Source organism: Phaseolus vulgaris, chromosome 1 (genome assembly GCF_051622355.1).
Source record: "Phaseolus vulgaris cultivar YP4 chromosome 1, ASM5162235v1, whole genome shotgun sequence".
NCBI classification, from domain to species: domain Eukaryota; kingdom Viridiplantae; phylum Streptophyta; class Magnoliopsida; order Fabales; family Fabaceae; genus Phaseolus; species Phaseolus vulgaris.
This window is the reverse complement of record NC_143498.1, coordinates 10,549,161-10,576,077: the sequence shown is the minus strand read 5'-3', so window position 1 is coordinate 10,576,077 and position 26,917 is coordinate 10,549,161. Positions and strand designations below refer to the sequence as shown.

Below are 26,917 nucleotides of genomic sequence, written 5' to 3'. Positions count from 1 at the left end.
ATAAATGAAAGAGAATAATAGCAAGAGTTACTGGTTCAACCTCATAAGAGAGTTCCATCCAACTGTTTAATCGCCCTAATTAAGTTAATCTATTAATTTTAAGTTTTTACAAGCACCCTACAAGAAAAAAAAAATACGCAACACAAGATCTTGAATACTACAACATTTCTTACAACCTCTTGTGAAACCCTATCACAAGAAAACCATCTTGACAACCCTACTCAAGAAACAAATAACAAAATTAGAGAAACAAAACTAGAATAAAATCGACAATGAAGTAAAAAGATTAAATCCCTCTAGAAGCAATGTTAGGTTATTCATAACAAAAGTGAGAAGCAACACTTGAATCTTGATCTATAGAAAAATTTGAAAGAGAGCTCCAAGAAAGATCTTTTATTTTTCAAATAAGAGGTTCAAATGTGTACAAACAATATTTGAAAAAGCTATTTCGAGTTCTCTTATAAATATAAAAAAATAGAAACCAATTTTTTTGAATTGATAAAATCCACTAGTTGAAATATGTTTTAATGGATTAAAACAATGTAAAATGAGTTTCTGAAAAAAAAATCATTCGATTAATTTTTCAATTCAATGATTGAAATAACTTAAAATGATCCTTTAGTAATTTTAATAGATTGATTTGCATTTCAATCGGTTGAATGAAGTAGAGCAAATTCAATCATGAACAAAAGGTCCAAGATTTTAACCAATTAAATCCTTGTTTTAATCGATTGAAATGTTTAAGCTTGTATTCCCAACAAAGCTCTGAACATTTCAACAGGTTAAAATTCATTTCAATTTATTGAAATCTTTTCAAAACAATTTTAGCACATAAAATATCAAGATCAAGCATCACATACTAACCCAAACACAACCTAAACCTCATGCAGTATATCAAGATCTCCAATAAGATGCATCTCATTAGATTGCCCCTCAAATGAAGATGACACAAAGCATGATGAAAGCAGACTCCGAAGTAATGGAAGACTTAGAAAATTTTCAAACATTCCCGAATTTAGGTTCCTCTTCTAAGGAAGGTTGAGAATATCCATTACGAGAACACTCCCATTTTTTAGACCTAAGAAGAACAAGAAGGCAAGCATTTTTATTCAATTCAAAGGTGAGCTTACAAAATGGGGTATGTCTTTATTTATAGCTAGAAGAGCTCTTAACAATCGATGATTTAGGAGATGTAGGACTAATTGTACAAATTGCAGTTGCACTTACAATTTTCGCCACTCCATGCAAAATAAGTCACACATTGCTCATATCTTTGATTTTCCAATTGTTTATAAGGTTCATGTTCTCTTGAACTTGCATAACAGTGTGGGTGTGTGGACAAGATATTTAAGATATTATAACAATTCCTTTATATTCAAATAAAAGAAACCATATATTTAAGAATAAGTTTATATTGATTCACTTTCTAAAGAAAATTACATCCAATTGCTCAATCACATTGATTAAGCTTATTCACTAATTCAATTTTTTTACATACACTCTGCAAGAAACAAGAAAACAATACAAACACTTGATCTTAAATCCTACATTATCACCAACCACTTCTGAAACCCCTGCACAAGAAGCCTTGATCACGATGTTAAGAAACCTAAAAAATTATGATATCAACTCATATTATAAACAAAACCAAGGTGATTTCCACTATGTAGTAAGGTTCAACAATGCTTGACTCTTGATCTTGAAGACATTTTTCAAAACTGAATTATTCATAAAGAATTTTTTGACTACGAAAATGTCAAAACACGGAATATTGTCATTATTTTTTTATTCATCAGGTTTCATGTATTTAACCACAATGAAATTAGTTTAGAAAAATAAACCAATTGATAACAATTTTAATCGATTGATGTAAAACATTGAATGATTCATTTAACTATTTCAATTAATTGAAATACAATTTAATCAGTTGAAATCACTTAAATCTCACTTAAATGTACTTTTCTTATTGAGTTTAATCTATTGATTCATGTTTCAATCGATTGAAAAAGAATGAGGCAGCTTTTTAATGAAGGGTTCAAGATTTTAATAGTTATGAACTATAAACCTTAAACCCTAAACCAATTAAATCTCATTTCAATTGATTGAAATGTTTAAGCATTTTCACATAGCTATGAACATTAAAATTGACTAAAAATTTATTCTAATTGGTTGAAATTACATATCCTAGAAAACAAATAAAACCATTTTAAACTAATTTGAAAACATATATTATCAAGATCAAGCATTTTTTAGTTTACACACACCTCCCTAAGACAAGAATAACACAAATAACTCATTATTCATAAAACACTTTGTATCTTCATTAAAAAAAATTGTGTATTCATTCATCAAACACTTTACTCAAATAGGTTGAAAGCATTAGATCAAATTTCAAGCTTCAACAAAATTCCCCGTTCCCCTATTTGATGATGACAACCACTTTGATACCTTAAGAAAAGGCTTAAAACTTGAAACAAAATAATACACCACCTTTTTCCCCTTTTGGCATTATCAAATAAGGATAAGGAAGGATGCATTTTCATTTATGACAGAAATTTTGGTCATTGATATAAGACTACATTATAGCAAACAATGAAGAAAAATAATTAGAGTAGTTTAAATAACCACACAATATACTCAAAGTGAACAAGCTAAGAACCAATAAAAAATGAATATTTTTTCTTAATCCTTCTCTCCATCTCCATATCCATAAGCCATCTACATCTTAGAAAACTAGTCGTACAACTCTTCAACACTATTGTCAAGTTGATTAAACCTTTTCACACAATAGATGTAATGCATTTGTTTGCCAACTGAGATACCATATAATCTTTGTATAACCATCTTTTCAAATGGAGAGAGTGAAGTGCGTGAAGATACTAGATGGTCTAGTCACTTCTAGACGGTCCAACACCCCACTAGATGGTCTTATACGTATAAGCAAGTCTATGAGATTTCGATAATAACAAAAGTTATAAGATACGCAAAGGTTTTTAACAAAGTTGATTTTCATGTACAGTGTTAAGATAAACATGTTAGATAGTCTATGTGTTAACATGTTAGATGATCTCCCATTGCTAAATGCGTTAGACAATCTCACTATGCTAAACGTATTAGACAATCTCACAAGTGTTAAATATGTTAGATATTTGTCTTATGTTAAACTTATTAGACGATCTTGTAGTACTTAACATGTAAGACGATCTAATAGTCCTAAATGCATTAGACGATTTTGTCTTTGTTTTCGTGATAGACAATCTATCCAATCAGGACTTTCTGAACTTTATTATTTTGTCCTACAAAATATTTCTAAGTTCTTAAATGTTTATTACCAAATTTGTATAGATTAATCATTTAAATCTAAAATATGCTTCAACGTTTAAAATTGTAAGTATGGAAAGTTTTCGAAATACAATGTTAACATAAGCTTTCATAAACATAAGTTTTTCAAAATAATGATTCTATTTTAATCAATTAGATTTGCCTTTATTACAATATATTAAGAATCTATTTGAATTGTTCATAAGCAGATAAACATTTAGGACTCATTAGATTTATCAAAGCTGAAGTTTCCCTTCTAAGCTTGTACTGCTAAAACGATGAAGATATGCAGAATGAAATTAGTGCAACATCAAGTATTGGTGTTTCGAGCTTCAAACGATCATCGTCACTTTATATAAAGGATTACAACACAAAGATGAAGATAAGAACAATTATAACAACTTTGTACAAAAATATTCAACATACACGAGATTTTTATATCTGTTGATTTATTACATCTGGTCTTTTGGGATGTAATTCTTCATAGGAAGTCTTAATTGAAAATTAGTTCTCATAAAAATTCGTAGGTTCACATCCCCTCTATCCTTGGTACATAACTACTCTTGATGAGAAGCTATTAATTGCATGTTGGGGGTTAACTTTTGGCATTCTATAATCCACGTCCATTTTGATGCAATCAAGTGCTGCTTTGTGTCTTGTTACAATTCTGTGGCGTAAATAAGTAGAGGGGTGCATCAGGAACGCTGAAGGAAACAAACATGCAGCCACTGTCTCGCCAGAAATGTCACGTGACTTCAGATTCTTGAAAAGCATTTTGCTTATCCGATCAGAACAGACATGCCAGCAGAAATTACTCATTTACACAACCTAACACATGTTTATTCCCTTTTCTTCCGCCCCTGCCCACTTTACTGGTAGACAATCAGGCAGATTGGTACTAGACATGATTCTATAGCTAGATAAATTTTTCTTCTAGGATGAATTTGATCAAAATTATCAGAACACCTTTGTCATTTTCGTTATAATTTTCCAACCTAATTCTGTGCACTTAAGGGTGTTATTTCTCAATCAAACTCAACATGTTTAGACACTAAGGTACAGACATAATTGATTGACCTATATACTAAGCTGCTGCTGATGTTCCCTTCGTTAGCTGACCAAGATTGAGTTTTTTTTTTCTTTTATCTTTTGTATTTGAAATCAGGACAAGACAGATTTTTGTTCCTATTCACTGCGTGCCACTTCGAGTTCGGATTATATCTATAAGCCTTTGCCTTCCTGATAAATCTTCTTCATAACTAACAACCTGCATTGTGACAAAAGTAAATGACATCCACCAAAAACACTCAAATAGTCATTAGTCAATAGCAAGTGCAAAAGGTAACTAATTCTTGTTCCAGGGAAAGACTTGTAAGTAACAATGAGTGTTAAAACAAAAAAAGAAGTCACAAAAACAAGACAAAATACTTGAAAAAATTGAACAGTAAAAGCAGTAGCCAATGTCCAAAATATAACCTGAGATTCTGTCTGTGTTTCACTAAATCCATCGTATATTCCTGCTCGTCTGTCTTCAGAAGCCTCCCCATTATCATCTTTTCTGCCACTTCTAACACAATATATGCTCAGTACCGATTCAAAAGAGAGGTGAAAAAATGATATGCATTCTGGTATAATTTACATTGTTATCAAAATAGACAAGAGTTTGAACTTTATTATCATGCTTTTTACACAAAAAACATATTATCCAAAAATAATAGTTGTGCAAATGGCACCTTGAAGATTTCATAGTTATGCTCCAACCAAATGCACAAGTTATTGCACATTGCCACAGAGTCAATCTTTCTACTTCAATTTTAACCATCAAAGGGCATGTCCAGGTTATTTCCAAAAGGCAGAACAAAAAATTCTACGGAGACACAGGACAACGTAAAAACGGATGAGACGCCAATTCTAAGCAAGCGCCACCCATGGTATATTAAATGAAATAGCCTTATGCAACTAGTTGGATGTTGTTAAATATTCAGAGAAAATGTATTGCGGGACTTTTGTCCTTGGCCAATTCCAGGATCTACATAATTATGGTAATCAAGAAACTAAGAAATCTGAAATATTCTTTTATTTATCACCAATACTTTATAATCATCCTTATTTAGCTTAACCTCCAATCTCCATATGATGGAGTAATATATGATATTTGCACGAAAATAATAAACTCTTTCAAACACTCTTTTATTGGTTGAAAGTTGTAGGAAATCATAAAATTATGTGAATCCTATTCTTATTTAACCACACAGGCTTGCGTATGGTAATTAAAAACTAATTATTATAACAAGATTAATTAAAAAATCTATCTAAAATTTATATAAAACTTATAAAAATTTGTGCACATAAAAATAAAATGTACAAAAAATATATATTTTTCATTTTTATTAATTGTTATAATTATATACTTTCAATCTTTATGGGTAGATCTTAGATAATGGAAACTAAAAATTACTTAATGAATATAAGAATACAAAGGGTAAGAAAAAGTGTATATAAAAAAATAGTTACGAGATTCAATCTCCACTAATAATTCCTATAGATAAACATGGTGTTCAATAAATTCTAATCAATAAAGTGATCAAATAGGTCTTTTAAAGGCCGTGGTAAAACAATCAAATTCTGACAGAGATTATGTGGCGAATGAGAACAATATGATACATTTTAAACAGGGAACTACGGAGCTAACCTGTTTGACCAGTGTTTAGATAACCCAAAGACGGTATGAGGATTGGAATTATCTTCACCAAGGACTGAAAGATTAGATGGGTAAATCTATTCTACCATCAAGGATAACTACTCCCAAAAATAAATTAAGGAAATTATAAAATAAAATAACATATATGAAATTGATCACACTTAAGGATACACCTCTCTGACACCCTGTCTGTGCTGGGGACCTCTGACCATGCATCTTTGTAAGAAAACGAACAAGTTGAGCAGGAATACTTTGGCCATAAGTACAAACAAATTTAATGAAATATCAACATAACAAAAAATGCAGCTGTTGTACCTTACTAGTCTGCTCTAACAAGTCCTCAATTGCAGAAGCAACATCAGGAACAGTAGGACACACCTCCCCAGCATCTATTATCATATTGTCTTCAGAAAAATTCTTTTCATAGGCATGAATACCTGAATTTGATGCGAAAGGCATCTTAGTAGACAGGCAAGGTTCTTCCACAAGTCTTGCCTTTTTGCTATAAACACTTGGTTTCTTGAAATTGGCCTCATGATTATCAACTCCACAACCCACATTTTTATTTGTGATGCCTCTCAAAATTTGTGATTGACTTGACAACTGCGAGGGCATGTCACTTATCATTTGAGCAGCCTGGGTAGGAAATTGACTCCCAGTGCAAATTCCTGCCTCTCGATCTTGAGCAGTTACTTCTTTTGGTAAAAATCGATCAGTGGCAACAACTCCATTCTGGAAAAAATTAGTTGCATGTAGATAAGGACCTTTTTAGTAATTAACACATAACATAGAAAATGTAGACTTTCATGAAAAACAAAATGTCAATGCACATATATTAAAGCTCTCACTGCCCTGTACTCGGTCACCATAAATAATATTACCTGTTTGATGCATTCAAATATCCATTCAGATGTAACTGATTGAATCCCCCATTTACAAGCACCATCATACTTGGGTCCATTCGTGAATTTACACAACAAATGCGTAACCTTCTTAGTCAACTTCTCCCCAAATTTAGCTCCTAGAACAAAACACAAGTTTCTTAGCAGATTCCTGTCTTTCTCCTCATACTGTGAAACACAAAACCGGAATCTTTCAAATCCAGGCAAGGGAACATGGCAGGGAAGTGGAGAATAAAGAATGTGAGTGTCAACATCCAGCAAGGATCCAGCCTTCAAGAAAAATAATCAAAGTATAAGTATGTAAACCAACATATATTCTCAATGTATCCAGCTTTCAACAGAAAAAGGAATCATCATACACAATGGTAATAGAAGCATATACACAGCTATGGAGCCTTTACAAATATCTAGTTCCACACTCGAGATATCTTGTCCTAGCATGAGGGTGAGTTTGAGATTCCATATTGATTATATGACTAAATCCAAACAAACTTCATCTTAAAAACTAATTTAGTAGGGTTGAGTTATTCTTACTGTTTACTTTTTAAGATTCTTTCCTTTGTGATAATAAATGATACTAGAGATAAGAAAAGGATAGATGTAACCACAATTTCAGGATTTAAATTCAGAAAAATATAAGGAAAAGAATACATCCATGCATCACAAGTGATTGAAGTGTTGAATTTTTGCAGCTATATAAAAATGGATCCAACTTTCCGTCATTATTTTATTCTTGTTAATAGCACTTTTGATATAATAACTTGGGACACATGGACCAAGACTAGTTTGGGTTTTCGCCTTAAATCTATCCTAATCATTCAATATATAAATAACGAATTTTAGCCCAACAAGCACAGCACCTGAAAAATGCAGAAGATAAAAAGCATCTTAAAATAGAGGTGAGAAGGGAAATCTACATTTGTGACTAATAAGGCTTACCTCCAAACAAGATCGTATCCAATGACTGGAAATGTACAAACTCGTGGAATCACCAGTCAACATGGGTGTTACACCATGACACTCAACAGTGTAGTGGACAATCTGTTTTGTTTTCCCACTTATTACCTCTCCTCCACCTTGACTTATCCATTGAACAATCTCACCTCTCTGAAAAGTGATCAAAACTAAAATTAAACAGTATCCACAAACATATATATCTGCATATCTTTGGTGAAACACAACATTTATGATTACTCATATAGAAACTTTAATTTTAGAAACCAGAAAAAAGAAAACATATTGTTATAATTATAAAAATAAGGAGAAGATTCTATATAATCAAGAATATCTTGATTATTTATGTATTATTAGAAACAATTATATTTATTCCTGCATCATTTCTTTATTCTTAGAGGATGTCAAATTTCTTCTACTTATTGTATTTATTCTTCTCAACATAAATACAGCATCCGTGTTGTCTCAGAACCCCCGGTTTCAGCTCAATGCCTTTCTCCTTACGTATAGTTTAACACATAGAAAACACTAAATAGCTAGATCATATAAAAATAGATGATTCAGATATCATGCATATAAAAAATGAATAGTCCAAGCACCAAAAGGTTGTGGTTGAAATAGTTTCTATGGTATTCAACTGTCTTAGTAATTTATTTAAATTTGTCTACAAAGCATCTAATAAATCACCTATTAGCATGTAATCTAGGTTGTGTTCCTTGTTGCCCCATTTGTCTAAAGCAAAAGGTTAAGTTTTAGCACAAGGTAGGGTATGTTTGTGCATCCACATTTACAAGACCAAGGGATTCATGTGAGGCAGCATGTTTAATGTAAAAGCAGTCAAGTTCCTCCACCAATCAACTTACTTTTTTTGGATAATTGGTTCCTGTTTCTATGATTCCAAATTAACCATTAACAAATACTGGTACACCATTAAGCTCAATTTGATAACTAACTACTTGACACAACCTTATGCAACCTCAATGAATGCCTGAGGCCTGTGGAAAAATAAACTTCCTTTGCAACCTCAACCTTATGCATAAACCCAATACACAGGCCCACCTACCTTTTGCTTCAACTTTTACTAGAAGAATAGGGATAGCAAGGATTGAGCTCAACTTTTTTGGTCATAAATCCTTTCAGAATTGATATCATGTCATGAAAATACTATCCCAAAAGCTTAAATTGTGATGTGAACACGTTTTTATACTAAATCTAATACTGATAAAGTTCCAGGTTCTACTAGAATAAAGCTGTGGCCCTTTTTTGTTTACGAAAAAACTTGAATATATCTTTCTTGTCCATGAAGTATGCCGGGGGTGATTTAAAATAACCAAATAGACACTTCAGGAAGAGTTTATGCCTAATAAGATCATAACGACTTACCTTTTCTTCAGGAAACAAATTTGAGAAACAAAACAATTTTCCTCTGAAAACATTTGTAGATTTTTCATAATGAACACTGAAGTCAGGCCGGCTCATTCTTTGTGTGCTCAATTTACTATCAGGAAGTTGATTTTGCAACATAGTTCTACAATTTGCTTTACGGAATGAGTAACCATTTATATCCATATCTTGTATCTCTTCTTTTCTTTTCTCCAAAGATTCTGGCTGCACAATTTTGAAGTCCACCTGATGCGAGCTTTGATGACAACTGGAGCTTTTACTGTGATCCATAGATGTGCTTCCTGTTACAGTTCCTTTTACCAAGCTTGCTGAGTTTAAGAAATTAGAGAACAAATAAAGCATGAATTCAATAAAATCAACTTAATAAATTATTTAAGAAATATCTAATAAATTAACAAAAAAGTGTTCTCCAGCTTGAACATGGTGAAGAGATAATAGACAGACTACAAAAGCGAATATGTGCATCACAATACCAGACCTTTTGGATGAAGTAGATCATATGCAATGTGTCTCCTAAGAACAGGGACTTCTATCTTTTTATGGTCGCAATCTTCAAGCCATGTGGTTTTAACAACATAAATTACACCTAAAGCAGCAAGACTCCTCACATCCTTCTTTTCCCTTGAAAAACACAATGCATGTAAAGGTAGATAGCAAAAGAGAAGGAAAAAAGAAATAATGTTGCCAAACATTTAAGATTGATACTTGTAACAATCTAAAATATATATTCAAGATAGAAACATAAAAATGAAATGCACCCGTAAAGATTCTTTATAATATCACAGTTGACTTACATTTCAGTAGGATTCCCAACTACTATGTGTGTCAATTTGTCATTAAAACACATATACCGGGAGCCTCCACCTTTACGCACAATATTAACTAGTTTCCGCATTTCTAGAGCTTCAAAACCAACTAGTAATATTCTGCACTCTGATAAGTACAAGTCATTATCATCAGATTCAGAATCATCAGCAACAACACCGTCAAAGTTCAAGTCACCACTGGCCTGCAATGGAGGTTCAGCATCTGCCTCCTTAGCAAATCTACAAGAAACAGAGGACATATATTCTGATGGCATAGCTTCTTGATCTCTTTCCACAAACTCAGAGCAAGAAACTTGCACATTTGAATCTGTAGCACCTGAGGATGCCGCAGATTGCAATTTCCCAATATCCTTTTCTTGGCAGTGTTGCATTGTTAAGTCCCTAGTTACTTTATGTGAAGATACAGATCCATGCAGAACAGGGAAGAACTCCTCATTCAGACATGCTATCCATGAAAAGAAAAACAAATAAATAAATGATGAAAGTCAGATACAATGAGTGGCATTGAAATTTTAGAGATGAGATGGAAAGTAGAAAGGAAAAAAGATAATTAATATGGCTCTGAATAATTGTATGCCGACACAAACACTAACTTCAAATTCCTACCGGCTGAGTAAATATTCATTTGGTCCTCCTAAGATATTGATGAAATCACATTGGCCTCCATATATAAATAGATAAAATTGCTCCTCCAAAAATATGCATTTCTGTACCACAAATTAGATCACATGTAGAAGTCCAATATAAACTTCAAACTCAAGATGTGTAGTCCTTATAGTAAGGAAGTGTTGAAAATCTCACATTGACCGGTGACATGGCCAAAATAGTGTATAGAGGGGTAGCCCTCACATACATCATTTTGAAGTTGATTAGCCTAAACCCAAATTCTGAGACTACTATATTATAATAACATTGTATTTTAACATATGGCATTCTACTATTCAGTTTTGAACCTGAAAGGTAGTGCAACATACATCATTAAAGCATAGAAGTTACCTCTTCGAGCAATTGATTGATCAAACCATTTACTTATCACAATATGAATGTGGCCCCATCGTTTTGCTACCTTATACTTGTCACCTTGAGGAGCGTAAGAACAGTCAAGAACACAAATATCCACCAAGTTTAAACAATTATAACATATCCTTGAGCTCATGTACTCAATTATTCCGGCATAGAGGATCTCACAGAAAAAGACAAGAACAACCTTCCATACCTTTAGACAACTAGCCAGTAAAGTAGAGCATCTAAGCCTATAATAGGCTAATGAATAGCAGACACCAAAACAAGCAAAATGCAGAATAGCATGCCAAAAAGTATTTCAGATACATGAACTTGAGTTATCAAAAGGTTCACTAATGCAGGAGAAACAAAATTTCACCAAGCCAGCTGTTGTTGAAAACAGAAATCTGACAATTATTGTGGATTGTTAGAAAATAAAAATAAATAAATGTCATACATTGAAACAATGTGTGCTCTTCAATAGGTAGTCTTTTCCAATACATTGAACGCCAACTTTGATATCAATTAGTAAGCACCCAAGCACTTAGAAAACTCATCCTTAAAAACTAGCAACTAAGGGGAGATAACCAGACACTTAAATTTTTCACTGAGTATCCCATAATACTCAACGTGGGAATTAAGTACCCCATAATATGCAAGTCCCTATTAGAAACACATACGTTGTTGGCATTTTGGCAGACGAACTACTGAAAAATAATATAAGATATGCTCTCTACTCAAATAATAGATGAATATTTGCATGTCCAAAATATACACAATCATTTACAATAACTATGAGAAGGATATCTCAGAAATCAAATGTGTGCAATTCTTTGTCAATTCCGCGGAGTATTTTCCACCATTTTGTAAAATAAGCTTCTCCATCTCTTTACGAACATCTGAAAAAAAATATCAAAATCATTAGCATCCAACAAAGAAGCATTCTATTATGAGCAAAACTAGCAGATAGCTAAGTTACAACCTGCTGGAATTCCAGTAACACAAATCTTTAACCCAGAGAAAGGAAGGACCTTGTATGACTCTTGAGGAACAACACGATGCTCCTCCGAGCATTGTTTTAACCATTCATACGTGACTATTGGTTTCTTCAATTCATTCAAAGCCCACTGCCAAACATAAAGAAATGTATTAGATAGTAAAGCATGAACAAAATTTCAATATGACAATTAAAACCTCCACAAAGATTGAATAAGACAGTCTAACTGATTTTTTGAATTATCACCCACTTAAAATACAAATTGTATATTCAGAAAAGGCAGGTGGATTTTTAGTATCGGCACATTTGCATAATCAAATGGCCATCTAGATGCATTGTAGGGAAATAGCCAAACCAACTCAGTAGAAGGCCGAGAAACAGAACATATGAGCTCTATTAAGAGCCATTGTAGCCACCAACAATTTGGAAGCTAAACTGTGCACAAAACAAGTGCCAAACATTATTTTATATTACTCCAGACCAAATAGATATATTAAATTTCCTTAAATACTGAGCCATGACCACGGAAAAGAGCACCAGTTGAATTTGTTGAAAACTAGAGCAATATATTTTGTATTTATTGCAATAGTAGTGGTTTATAGGAGTATATCTCTGGTTTAGAGGAAGCAAAATATCCTCAATTTAGGTACAGTTAATGTAATAAGCCGATATAAACTTACATCTTGTGAAATAAACATACAATTTCAGTCTAATTAAGTCAATGATTTTCTCTCTCTTTTAACAAGTCTATTTTGCATCTAATTGTTGTTACTAGGTCTATTGGACCACCCATTATTGGCTCATCATCAAACTAGTTGCAGATGCCCAATGTTGCAAACTTCATGCTCAAGATGTCTAATAAACATGAGGAGGATGTCAGCAATGTCGTATCAATTAGTGATATAGCCAAATTAATGATTACAAGTGGGTGACAACACTCACTTTACAAACTGGTTTTGTAGTTAAGTTAAACCTGAACCATATTACAAGTTGGTGTAAGATTTTCTATCTGATTTTAATATTACTCTCTCCATTGGCCAAAATGGCTTTCGTACGACTACTATTCTCCATGGTCACTTGTCATTGGCCTCTTTTCCAACTCTTAATTAAGAATGTTTTCGAATGTTAAACTCTGGGAATGAGAGAAACATGAGCTGAAATAGTGTATTTCTGAGATAGCACTAGTGCTTTATTTATATTGAGAAAAAGGAATCAATATAATAAATAGAGGAGATTTGATACCTTCTAATAACAAAGATATGATATGAAAATAAATAAAAGTGTTTATAATTATACATATATAATCTTTTCTTGTAGAAAACAAATATATGATACAAAAATAAATAAAAAATGTTCCAAGTAGACTTCTTCATCAAGATCAGCATGCAGAAATGTATTTTTTTATGACAAGTTGAAATAGAGTCCAATGATGAATAGCTGCACTGGAAAAGTGAAGTCAAATAGATTTCATTAATAGAAGAGAAAGTGTCAATATAAACTAGTACCAGACCTTGTACTTTGCAGCTAAAACATTTTTCACAAGGACAAAGTTCAGATCCAACGATGTCTTAGTGTGTAGCACTCCCCCCATTTCAGCCACTAATTCATCTATCTTAACCTGCAAGATCACATACATTAAACACTGTCAATTGAGATTAAGAAAAGATGAGGAAGAAGTATAGGAGAAGACAACAAACAACAAAAAATCTTATCCAACTAGGTGATCCAACTAGGCGAGGCCAGCTACGTGGATCACACGATGCCATCAAGCTCAACTAAAGAAGAAATTCACAGGAATTTTATTCACCATGAGATCCCTCTTCACAATCTACTCTCCTCACTCGGACTTCTAGTAACCTTCTTTGCACATGCCCAAACCACTTTAAAGAATTTTGCCATCTCCTTAATTGGTATCATACCAATATCTTCTCATGTATTATCATTTCATATCATGCATCTTCTCATTCTTATTTCTAGAACTCCCACCTTTTTTCTCATCCCTTCAAAACATAATATTCACTACGATAGAATATAACTAAACATACAGTAGGACAACAATACTTTCCTTTAAATTTGGTTGGTACCTCGTGATCAGGAATAATCCTCGATGTCTATTGCGTTTTTAATTGTCAAAACAGTGCTGCTCATTATGTAATTTAGAATGTTTTTTATTTTATCCTTGCTATAATTTATTATTTATTACAGGTGTATCTTGCCATTTATACTAGGATTATGTATTTAAAAACAATCCCATGATTACAGGGATTTGATTCCTTAGAATTAGCTCTCTATATTTCCTAAAATAACCAACAAGCTCACGTATTTACAGGTCCAAAGGCCTCATTATTGAAACATAGAAGAAATATATTATTCTTTCTAAATCTGAGATTAACCATCTAGTTTGTATCACATGTGTTTCATCTGTTATTTTCCCATTATTTTCATAATTTTGATCCATTTTAATTTAGTGTTAGAGATATGATTTGATTATGTTAGTGATATGATCCGATTATGTTAGATATATGACAAGATTTTATTTAGGGAGATATGATATAATATGATAAGGAAATACCTTACAAAATATTTCCCATTAGAAGGTATTGATTTTGTTCCTTATTATTGTATCTCTTCTTTATTGTGTATAAGAGTACTCATGCATGTTTAAATCACACAATTACAAGCACTCCCCCCTCTACAGGTTCCCCTTGTTCTGTGTGAAAAACTCACTGGAACAGCCAATTGCACCAATTGGGCTGCTGTTGTCCACTTGACCACCAAAATGGCAAACATTCCTGCCGCCAATAAAAAATGTTGGAAACAGATTGATGCCTCTCTATACAATGTTCTTTGGTTTTCCCTTGCTCCCAACCTACAAGCATAGTTCCAGGTTAACACCTACCTGTGTTGATGTGTACACAAAGGCCAAAAAATTGTAATTATGTTCACTGTTGCTACAATGTCCTCAATACGTTAATGAATATTAAATTGGAAAACATGGGCATGTAGACATACCTTAGAATAAACTTGATCACTTCATTCCAAAATATTCCACTCTTACGCCCTTTGCTAGTGGTGCAGAGATATTTCACAACCAACAAGGACAATTCTTTACAGTTGTTTCTTTCGCTGGACTACCACCTAATCTAGTTGTAGTTCAAAATCAGATTTTATTGGGGTTGGTGTCTCTCTACTCTATATACTTTCGGATCCTCTTCCACATCTACTAGGGATTCTTTTGCCCTTGTCTCACAATCATCCTGTTGCGGAGGATGTGGTAGTTGTGAATGCAGTCTTTATTGAGACTACTGTATGAATTGGGGACATGTTGAAGTATAGTGTTGAACAAAAGTTAGGGAGCAGTCTTAATCCGTCAATGTGGCCCAAGTCACCACTACAGCCTTAGATAATACTATCTTTACTGCTGAATATAATGAGCTTCCCCAGCTTAGTGCAACCCATGAAGCTCCCTCACTTGTTACTATTGTGGTGCAATCTAGTGATACTATAGCTTTCATTTCCAAGTTCCCCTCTTTGGACCTTGGATCCTTGATTTTGGTGCCTTGGTAACCAATCTCTTTTTACTTCCTTGACTCTATTATACCTTGCCTTCTATTACTCTCATAGATGGCCCCCAAATTAAAGTTTCGCGTACCAGAAAAACTCATCCTCTTCCTAACCTTTCCATACATTTTGTATTATTTGTTCTTGGTTGTCCATCCAATTTAATCTCTCTTAGCAAACTCACCAGCACTCTTGGTACCCTGTTTGAAAATAACTTTGTTCTTGTATAGATCAATGAACTGGACACATGATTGGAGGAGGACATGAGTCTAAGGATTATATCAGCTCATTCTCCAATTGCCTATGTCTCCTCTACCTCTATTACTCTTGAACATCTATGTCTTGGCCACCTAAAGTGTGGAGAAATTGTGCTTACTTTGTCCTAGTTTTTCCAATGTTAAGCCTTTTCAGTGTGAGTTGTGTCAATAGGTAAACACACTATTATGGTCCTCGTGTCAATAAATATGTTGTATCACCTTTTGCTTTAACTCGCTTTGATATTTAGGGCCCCATTCAAGTATGTATGTTAACAATGGGATATTTCATTTCATTACATAAGTTGTACTTGAGCTTTTCTAATGAAAAGTCATTTTGATGTGTTGTCTATTTTTCATAGTTTCTTTTACCTAAATTCAAAATCAGTTTGGTTTGTTAATTAAAATTTTACGAATTGACAATGCAAAAGAATACTTGCCCTCCTAATCTCACTATTTTCTAAATTCATAAGGGATTCTTCTTTAGACATTATGCACCCATAGACCACAACAAAACAAAGTTGTTGAGCACAACATCACTTGGTAGAAACACTTTTGTACCAGTCTTCTTTATTGAGATGGCCCACAACGTTTTGGGGGGATGTCATTCTTACACCTATCACCTAATTAACTGTACTTAACAATCAGATCCTTATTTTATCTTAAATCCTAAGTAGAACATACTTTAGTTTTTTTTTAATCAGAGTTGATACAAATATCCTTTTTTCCATTATTTATTTTTGGCAACATCATACTTTCTCCATTCTTTGATCCAATATCCTGTTAAAACTCTTCAAAAGATTTAGATTGTGTCTCACTCACAGCTTTCTTTGTGTCCTTTCTAGTATTCCAATACCTTGTCTAATCCTTAACATTTTAGCATGATTATAACACGTTAAGCACTCTCTTTTGTTTCTTACATTGCCTTGAACATTTTCATTCCACCATTAAGATTGCTTATCTCACAATTCTAAACCTTTTGATTCACAAGACTACAGTAGCACCCAACCAAATTCTCTTAGACATCTCATCTAAAATGAAATTAGTACTACATTGTAAGTTTTATTATCCTCCTTCAATATCTTTTCTTAAAACTCAAATATTTATCTCCTTTGAAAGCTATCACCACTTGGTTCTTGGATTACTTTTTGAGTTTCTGGGGTTTTGGCTCTTCAAACAAACATCCATGATCAAAATAATTGAAAACAGAGAAACTAAGAAAGCCAAAAACAACAAAGAGAATGAAAACATCAAAATATGACAAGTTAAAATTAAATTAAAAGGGAGGGAAGGCCAGACAAAATATGAATTGAAATACATAACTTAACTTCAAATAGTAACAATATTTAAATCAAAAGTTGCTCATATTAAAGAAATCTTTCATAACTCCTTTTTATTTTCCTTTTTCTGTTGAAGAATGTTCGAGGAAAAAGAGAGACATTGCAGTTCATGGCAATGCTGACAAAGAAAGTGAGCCAGAAAGGACCTTTTTGGTTGTTGAGATTGTAAGTGTTCACTTTAGCCCCTCACTTTACAAAACTTTCCCTCTAGTCCCTGACTATATAAAAGGCAGTAAAGTTTTATTCATCTTAACCCCTAATGACAATGGGAAAAAAAACCTAGTGAAGAAGAAAAGAGGACAAAATTTTGAAACATTCCTCAAATCCAGGGATTGAATTGAATTGAGAAATTTTTAAAGACGGGGGAAATAAATAGTCCTCACAATCATAGCAACCAAAATGAAGATTTACAATGAAAATAGGAACACACAAACATGGACAACAACGAAAATACCTTCTCTTCCGTATCAAAACCAGATGCAAGTATTTTGACGCCGTCCATGGCAAGACAACAAGTGAAGCCTTGTTTAGGCAGAGACCTTCCACCTTTGGCACACGAAAGAACACATCTAGGACCTGTTCAATAAAATAAAGAAAAAACAAAGACTCACGAACAACACCAATTTCAATTTCAACTACATAAACCAACACAAAGACACACTTATAAAGAGTGTGTGAACTTATTAGGTGGTTTTGAACTACTGCATTGGTCCAAACTAATGTATATAACTTATTTAAATATTAAAATTTACAAAAAAGAATTAATAACACTTGATTATGTGCTGAATGAAGATTGAGAGAGACTATGGAAGAATTTCTCGTATACCACCACTAAAACCTAGAACTACCATTGTCTAACACACATTAGAATCCAGACTGGTTCAATAAGCAATAGAGAAGGCAAATTCAAACAGATAATACAAGCAAAGTAGAAACGGAAAATCACCGAGCAACTTGCAGCCCTTGGATTTGAGATGATCGAACTTTTCCTGCGAAACAGAGAGAGGAATCAGAAAAGAAAGAGGAGAAAATAAAGGAGAGCATGAGTGGAACTAATTACGTGTTTTCTGGAAGCAATGATGTGGTAATCGTTGGGGCCGTTACGGGAGGGGTCGCAGCAGAGGTGGAGCTCAGCGCCGTTATCTTTAACGGCATCGTGCAGCGCGTCGAAGACTTCCGGCGGCACGAGGTTTCGCGACATGAACACGTGAGCACCTTGGAATGCTTTCGTCTTCAACATCTTCGGACAATCACTTCCGGCACCCAATTTTTTTAACCTCCATTCATTGAATTTTTAAAATTCTAAAATTGTCTTTCGACGTTTTATTTGAAAAGAGAAAGCTCTGTTTGATGTTAGTGGTTTCCAGTGGTGGCAGCGTTGAACTGCGGCGAGGTGCAGTGGAGCTAATGTTAGTGTGTTACAAGGTTAGGTTAGTGGTTTCATATAAGAATGGGTGGTGAACAGGGGTTTTGGGTGAAATGGTGGAAAGTAAGTTTCTGGAAATGGTGGTCCAGAAGGTGTTTTTCATATTTTGTGTGTTTTCGGAATATGAAATTTAGAATTAACAATTTTTTTCAAAACAGGAAAATTTGAAATATAGTGTTTTATGTTCCAGACAGATAAATCTTAAAAATAGTGAAATATGAAGATGTTAGGAATATTTTTTTTCTCTATTTTTTAGTCAATATTTAATATAATATAATAATTTTAAAAAAAAATCAATTTGGTCTCAAAGTTTTTTTTAAAAAGTGCAATTTGGTCTCCTCCATTAAGTTTTTACCAATGGCATTAACTATTGATGATGTGACACACATTAATATTGGTTTGCACACACACGTGGTGCGGTGAGACTATTATCTTAGGTCTGCATTAATTCTTTACCTTCTTCACTCAACTTCTTCTTCACCATTAATTCACTTACATTTCTCACTCACTCTTCTAAAACGTCTTATTCTCCCTTCCCTTTATTTATTCTCTTCTCCCTCCTATTGTCCGAAAGGAATGTCTCTCATCCTTTTTCCACTTTTCCCTCTCTCCATTTCTTCACACCCTCCCTCCACCGTGAATGTTTTACTTCCTGATGTGAGTTGATTTTTAGATGTTTTCATTTAGGTGATACTTTACTTTAAGATTGAGATTTTAACAATTAAGGGTGAGGACCTAAGGAAGATTCTCACTGGACACGAACTTAACCAAGTGGTTAAGTAAGTGTGAATGTTCACTTCACAAAGGCAAAGATGAAAAAACAATATATGGTGAATATGGAATGCAATTGCAGAAATGAATTGGGAACATAGTAAGCATCAATGGTGGTCATTGCCAAACCAAATGATGATCCATACCCAATAAATGAGTCAAAACCCAAGAACACAATTCAAGGAAACATATGAAAATTAAGATCATAAATGGAATGGAAAATGGAAAGGAAAATGGAAGAAGAAACTTAGGAAAGGGATGGTGAGGATGATCACGCCACTTGGGGTGTGGAGGCCACCAAGATAAGTGGAAGGACCGTCACTTGAGAGCCTCACTCTTCAGGATAAGACCATGTAAAGAGGAAACAAGCCTCACTATAATCTCTCACAAAATGTGCAGAGGTTCTTTACTTCTCAAAATTCAACATGTAAAATACAATGGGTAGGCCTCTTATTTATAGGTGAAAGAACCTTGGAAAACAAGCAAGAGGGGTAACATGGGAAAAGGAAAAAATGGGCAGCCTTAAAGTTTGACTAAGTCAAACCCGCATCCTAGCTCGTCCTTCTAGAAACTAGGTCATTCTTAAAGGGCTAGGAACAAGCTAAAATGATACATACACCCCCTATTATGCTAAAGACACCTTATTCTAGCTTATATTTGCTATTTGGACACCTAAAGAGAGCCCAAATTATCTACAAGATATTTGTATCTTATAAGAAGATCAAAAGGAAGAATAGTTTGTGTGATGGTTTATGCTCAACTCCTTTGGTGAGGTCCATGTGATCCTTGGTAGGGTTATGAATTGTACGCTGAGATGATTGTTCATCATGTGCTTTGTCCTTTTCTTCCTTGGTCATCTTCATAGCTACTTGGGTTGTATCATGCCCCCCAAGTTCGAGACAATTCGACCTCGAATTTAGAACTCCTATATATAACATAGTTAGTTTGTTCACATATAAGATAGTGGAAGGATTGGGATGTGCACTCAACTTATGAAGATGAATAAAGGGCTGAAAAATAAATTGCAAGAAAGTAAAAACAATAATTTAAAGGTACTTCAATGTAAAGACAAGGAATTAAAGGTGCTTGAAAGTAAAGTGTCAATCAACTCTAAACAAGATAAGCTAAAAAACCAAAGCTTGAATACCACATGATGTGAGTTGATTTTTAGATATTTTCATTTAGGTGACGCTTTACTTTAAGATTGATATTTTAACAATTAAGGGTGAGGACCTAAGGAAGATTCCTACTGGACACGAACTTAACCAAGTGGTTAAGTAAGTGTGAAGGTTCACTTCACAGAGGCAAAGATGAAAAAACAAGATATGGTGAATATGGAATGCAATTGCGAAAATGAATTGAGAACATGGTAAGCATCAGTGGTGGTCATTGCCAAACCAAATGATAATCCATACTCACTAAATAGGCCAAAACCCAAGAACACAATTTAAGGAAACATATGAAAATTAAGAACATAAATGGAATGGAAAATGGAAAGAAAAATGGAAGAAGAAACTTAGGGAAGGGATGGTGAGGATGATCACGCCACTTGGGGTGTGGAGGCCACCAAGATAAGTGGAAGGCCCGCCACTTGAGAGCCTCACACTCTTCAAGATAAGACCATGTAAAGAGGAAACAAGTCTCACTATAATCTCTCATAAAATGTGTAGAGTTTCTTTACTTATCAAAATTCAACATGTAAAATACAATGGATAGGCCTCCTATTTATAGGTGAAGGAGCCTTGGAAAACAAGAAAGAGTGGTAGGATGGGAAAAGGAAAAAAATGGACAGTCTTAGGGTTTGACCGCATCATAGACTTGTCCTTTTAGAAACTAGGTCAAATTACCTTGGAGGTTGTAGGAGGTTGTGGTGCACACAAGCTCCATGCAGTAAATCACGGGTGGTTGTGAGAGACTGCATGGGTGCACCACTTGAAGCTTGTGCTATGCATGAAGGAGCCAAAAGCCCCAAGATGAGAAGTAAATGTACGCAGAAGAACCCATGTTGTGAGGAGAGAGAACAAAAACATAAAAACTAAAGTTAGTTTTCGCATGGTGTCATTGGTGTTTCTTGAAGGTGGAACCCTATGTGCTAGAACAACCTCTCATTCTCATATATATATATATATATATATTCAAATATATCATAAGGATTTTAAATATCTTTTTATCATCAAAATAGTATAAGATATACGTTAAATTATTCATGCAAACTCTTGTTATTTTTTCTATTTCTATATATTTTTTTCTTAAATTTTACAAACTTTAAATGGTAGAAACTAATACAATAGGTGTATAAGAATGGAAAAATACAAAAAAAAAGTCAATAAGATATTATTTTTGTTAGGACTGTAAACCGACAATAGTAATACTGTTACCTATGGGAGGAGGAATGGAAGAGGAAAAGTGCAAGTAGAGAATGTAGACAAGCCAATAACAAAATATTTTTATACATTTCTCTTTTAATAACATTTTTTTCCTTTTACAAAAGCAAACTACTAAATCATGTATTAATTGTATTAACTTTGATATGCAGTTAAGCATATATATTATTTCTTCAAATAAATAGAGTTCTCCACGAGAAAAAAATATTAAAAAAATCAATTTTTTTTTATAAATTAAGTTTAGTTTATATAAGTTAAGTGCAAAAAATTAAATTAATTATGCAAATAAAATTTATAAATTAATTTTAATTTATAAAAAAAGGTTATTGTTTTCTTTTTAACTCTCTTCTCTGTAAGTTATGCCCGCATCAACACCAATACCTGCACCCACCACACCAGCAACTCAACCACTATCTTTAAGGATGAGAGAGATATTCCTTTGGTACATTAGAAGGGAAAAGAGAATAAATAAAGGGAAGGGAGAGGGGGAGATGTTTTAGAAGAATGAGTGGGAAATGTAGGTGAATTAATGGTGAAGAAGTTGGGTGCAGAAGAAGTTGGGTGAAGAAGGTGAAGAATTAATGGAGACTCAAAATTGTAGCCTTAACGCGCCACGTGTGCATACCAATACCAGTGTGTGCGCCACGACATCAACCGTTAACGTTGTTGGTGAAAACTTAAGGGAAGGTGATGTGAGTTGATTTTTAAGAGTTTTCATTTAAGGTGACACTTTACTTTAAGATTGAGATTTTAGGAATTTAAGAGTGAAAACCTAAGGAAGATTCCCACTGGACACGAACTTAACCAAGTGGTTAAGTGTGAAGGTTCACTTCACAGATGCAGAGATGAAAAACAAGATATAGTGAGGATGAGATGCAATTGCGAAATTGACAAGGGCACAAGGTTAACATCAATGGTGGTCATGGCCTCCCAAATGATGCATCATACTCATAATAATGAGTGAAACCCAAGAGCAACAAAGAAGAGAAACAAAGACACAAAAACATAAATGGAATGGAGAAATGGAAGGAAAATGGACTGAGAAAACTTATGATGGTGGGTGAGAAATGTCATGCCACTTGGAGCTTCCTAATCACTCAAGATAAGACCTCAAACCTAAGAGGACATAAGCCTCACTAAGAGCTCACACAATTTGTGCAGAGTTTCTTTACTTCATTCAAATTCAACTTGGAAAATACAATGGGTAGGCCTCATATTTACAGGTGAAGGAGCCTTGAAAATCAAGCAAGAGGGGTAGGATGAGAAAAGGAAAAAAATGGGCAACCTTAGGGTTTGACTAAGTCAAACTCGCACCCTAAGCTTATCCTTCTAGAAACTAGGTCAAATTGCATTCCTAAAGGGCTAGGAACAAGCTAAAATGATAACTACACCCCCTATTATGCTAAAGGCAGCTTATTCTAGCCTATCTTTGTCATTTGGACCCCTAAAGTGAGTCCAAATTATTTACAAACATATTTGTATCTTATAAGAAGACCAAAAGGAAGAATAGTTGGTGTGCTGGTTTATGTTCAGTTCCTCTAGTAAGGCCTATGTGATCCTTGGTGGGGTTATGAATTGTTCGCTAAGATGAATGTTCACCATGTGCTTTGTCTTTTGCTTCCTTGATCATTTTTTAAGCGACTTGGGTTGTATCAGAAGGGACCGAATTGAACATTTTTAAAAAACCTTGGGACCAAATTGATTTTGTTTAAAATCATTTTATTGAATTGAATATTAACCCCAAATGTACGAACCAAAAAGGTAATTATACCAAGATGTTATGTTGGAAAGTAAGATTCAAAATGAAAATAATACATCATGAAAAAGAAAATTTTGAAGATAAAATAGGACTTACAAGTTTTAAAATTCAGAAATTATATTTTGTCAACTATTTCAAGATTAAAAATCTATAATTCAAAAAATACAATTTAAAAATCAAAATTTTATTTCAAAAGAATAATTTAAAATGTAAAAAATACATTTTAGAAAAGAAAATCTGGAAGACAAAATCTAGAAATACATTCTGAAAAAGAATTTCTTGAATTTAGAAATATGTTCTAGAAATCCAAATTCAAAAATGGATCCCACAAAAGGAGTTTAAGAAGTATTTTTTTTTATCCTCATTCTCCTTTTATTTGAAGTTATTCTCGTCATTTCTTAGGAACATTTTTTTCATTTTATTGAAAAATCGGGTGCATGCTAAAATTGATATGGTGTAAGAAGAATTTGTCAAAATTATGTGTCTGAATGGGTTAAAACAGTTATTGCACTAAAGATTATGCAAAAATAATGATTCAGGTTTTGAAGAACAATATTTTTCAAGCTGACACTCTTATGCTTTGTTTGGATTGGAGAGTGGAAAGTTGAGGGTGTTGAGGAGTGAAGTATGAGGATTTGAGAAGAAAGTTGAGGGTGTCTAGATTGAGGTATGTTAGAGTGGATGTGTGAGAAAAATTTATTAAAATATGTGAGTGATGTGATACTTGTAAGAATATTTTAAATTATTTTTAATGGTGTAAATTATAAGATTACAAATTTACCCATGTGTATGAAAAAAGAAAAAAAAAATAATTAATTTTGTGCACATTTTAATTAATTAAAATAATGTAAATTTTTAATTATAAATAAAATAATCTAAAATAAAATAATTTTTTTAAATATAATTATATTATTTTTCATTTTATTAATTTAAATTAACTTTTTTAGTTAAATTAATGTATTTAGATAATTTTAATACTATCTATGATTATTTAATTTATATTAAGTATATATATATATTTATATAAGAAAATTAATATTAATCATGATTTTCATTATTATTATTAAAAAAATTAATATATTTTAAAAAATAAATGGATATTTAAAACATAGGATGAAAATTGAGTAATCATTCATTACATTTAAATCCTTCTTGTGAAAAATTAAGAACATAATAATGTTAATTAGAAAAAAAAACCACATCCCACTAACAACATTTAAATCCTTCTTGTGGAAACCTTCAAAGATTTTTCTAAAAGACATTTCTTATTCCTTTGACTGAGAATAATTGAATCTATTTCATCGTTAACGTCTTTCATGCACCATTTGAAAAAATTATAGCCTAGAACCATGTTACTTTTAATCTATTTTGAAGAAAAAAAATAAAATTGAACAATGAATAATTTTAAAATATCATTCTTAAGTTTGCATGAAACCTAATTGAATAACTTTTACCTTTTACTTAGGACAACCCCAAAATCATTTTTCGGCTTTTTTTTTAGTTGTTGTTATTCTCAAAACAACAAAATCTCCACAATCACAAATAGGTGCAATGAAGACACTCGTGCTCCCACCAACATGGATAAAAGTACAACGTTTTTGCACAGTACAATTAAATGTGAATGAGGTGTGATACACAGACATTGGAAGCCACCGAAGCAATGCTCTCGATTCTCCAATAAAGGTATTGGAGCCTAAATTTGATTTATGCATAATATAAATAAAATGTTACAAAATTTTCATTAGTATATTAATATTTTTAATTTTAAATAATGTATTTAATTAATTTTGATTAATAAGACAAAATTAATTTATATTAATAATAATAATTTTAAAAAACATATTCAGATTTGCAATCTAAAATAATGTTAAACAAAATAAAAACTTATATTTCATTTTTTTTCAAAATACAATAATAAATTAGATAAACAACTTTACAGAACATGAGATAATTAATTTATTAATATAATTATTGAATTTCAAATAAAATATTTACATCTAAAATTGAAATACATATAAACTAATAATTTCTAAAACATCTTAATTAAAAACACATTTAACTGAAGCTACAAATATATTAAATTACAAATATATTCAAGTAAATTACAAACTTATTTACATAAATAATTAATGTGAAATAAATTAAAAAATTAAATTTATAATATAAATATTAAAAAAAATATAAATTTAAATCACAAATTTAAAACAAAAACAAAATATACATTAAAGAAAAAACACATACCTTGACAAAAGCAAACAAAAACACAAGTGGGAGGAAAAAGAAGGTATGCTTGAAAACACATAAAAACAATCAAGATTTTATTAAAAAAACAAAGAAAAAATCAAGCAAAACACAAATTTGAAAAAATCTGAAAAAAAGTATGTACATAATCGATTATCCTATGTCTTAAAAACACAACCTAATTGATTAATTAAAGGTTTCATAAGCATAATCAACTATGCCTTCAGTTACAAAACAAACATAATCGATTATGCTATAACATAATCAATTAAACTCTTATTTACACACATCAGATAATTGATTATGTATTCAACCTAATCGATTATCAACTATTTTCTATAATATAATCAATTAAGTGTTGTGTTCTTTTCCAATGATAATCAGTTAGGCATAGTAGAAAACTCACAGAATGACTAACTTGAGATCAAAGATGCAATAACAAACTCACTGCCTTTGCACTCTACTAACTCACAAAGCTCTCCAAGGCCACTCAAGTAGTGCATAAGTCTGTTTGAATGAAATGTTTGTTTCAAATGCAGTGTGTGTGTTTCCTAGAACCATGCTTTTATATAATTTGTGAATGACATTATTTATGACCTAACAACTCTGAGACAGTGCATTCATTGCGTTCACGTTCACGATGGTCAAAGAGATTCCCTGTGTCAAAGTCAGGAATCTCTAAAATGGAATAATTGTGATGTTGTCGTGACGGCAGTGGTGGAGTGGTGCATGACACTGATGCAGTGTAAAATCAATTCACTTTCAAAAAAGTGAAGAAAAGGGAGGACACAATGGTATTTCACATACTATGACGTGACTTTCTCTTCACTCATCTCTCTTTTTTCTTCAAACCTCAAAAGTCCACTCACTCACTTTTCTCTCCCCCCGCTCCCGCTCCCTCACCCTCATCTTTGTCCTAATCCAAACGGGAGTGACACCATATCATTCGTTCTCAACTACAATGTCATCCCCCAATCCAAACATAGTGTTAAGGTGATAAATGTTCTCATTTCTGCAATGTATAATCGAAGAAGGTCTTGGAACACTACAATACTAAACAAAAAGTTGTTTCT

The 26,917-nt window shown here is 32.7% G+C and overlaps 1 protein-coding gene across 23 annotated transcripts; it reads right to left on the bottom strand.

Moving 5' to 3' along the window:
• Window positions 1-3,698: 3,698 nt before the first annotated feature.
• LOC137813506 (uncharacterized) lies at window positions 3,699-18,881 on the bottom strand. Of its 23 annotated transcripts, none has more exons than XM_068615806.1 (18): window positions 18,324-18,777; window positions 18,210-18,252; window positions 17,718-17,839; window positions 14,836-14,977; window positions 13,619-13,726; window positions 12,094-12,238; window positions 11,919-12,010; window positions 11,106-11,199; window positions 10,077-10,554; window positions 9,761-9,903; window positions 9,262-9,590; window positions 7,864-8,031; window positions 6,904-7,194; window positions 6,338-6,754; window positions 6,194-6,238; window positions 6,014-6,099; window positions 4,798-4,888; window positions 3,699-4,588 (listed from the first exon to the last, which is right to left on the bottom strand). In XM_068615806.1, exons 1-18 carry the CDS (start codon window positions 18,416-18,418, stop codon window positions 4,511-4,513), a joined length of 2,967 nt encoding a protein of 988 aa, XP_068471907.1. In that variant the 5' UTR covers window positions 18,419-18,777; the 3' UTR covers window positions 3,699-4,510. The 23 variants fall into 23 exon arrangements, with proteins under 23 accessions (XP_068471907.1, XP_068471908.1, XP_068471909.1 ...); XM_068615807.1 differs by having other exon boundaries at window positions 4,798-4,885; XM_068615808.1 differs by having other exon boundaries at window positions 4,798-4,879.
• Window positions 18,882-26,917: the final 8,036 nt, after the last annotated feature.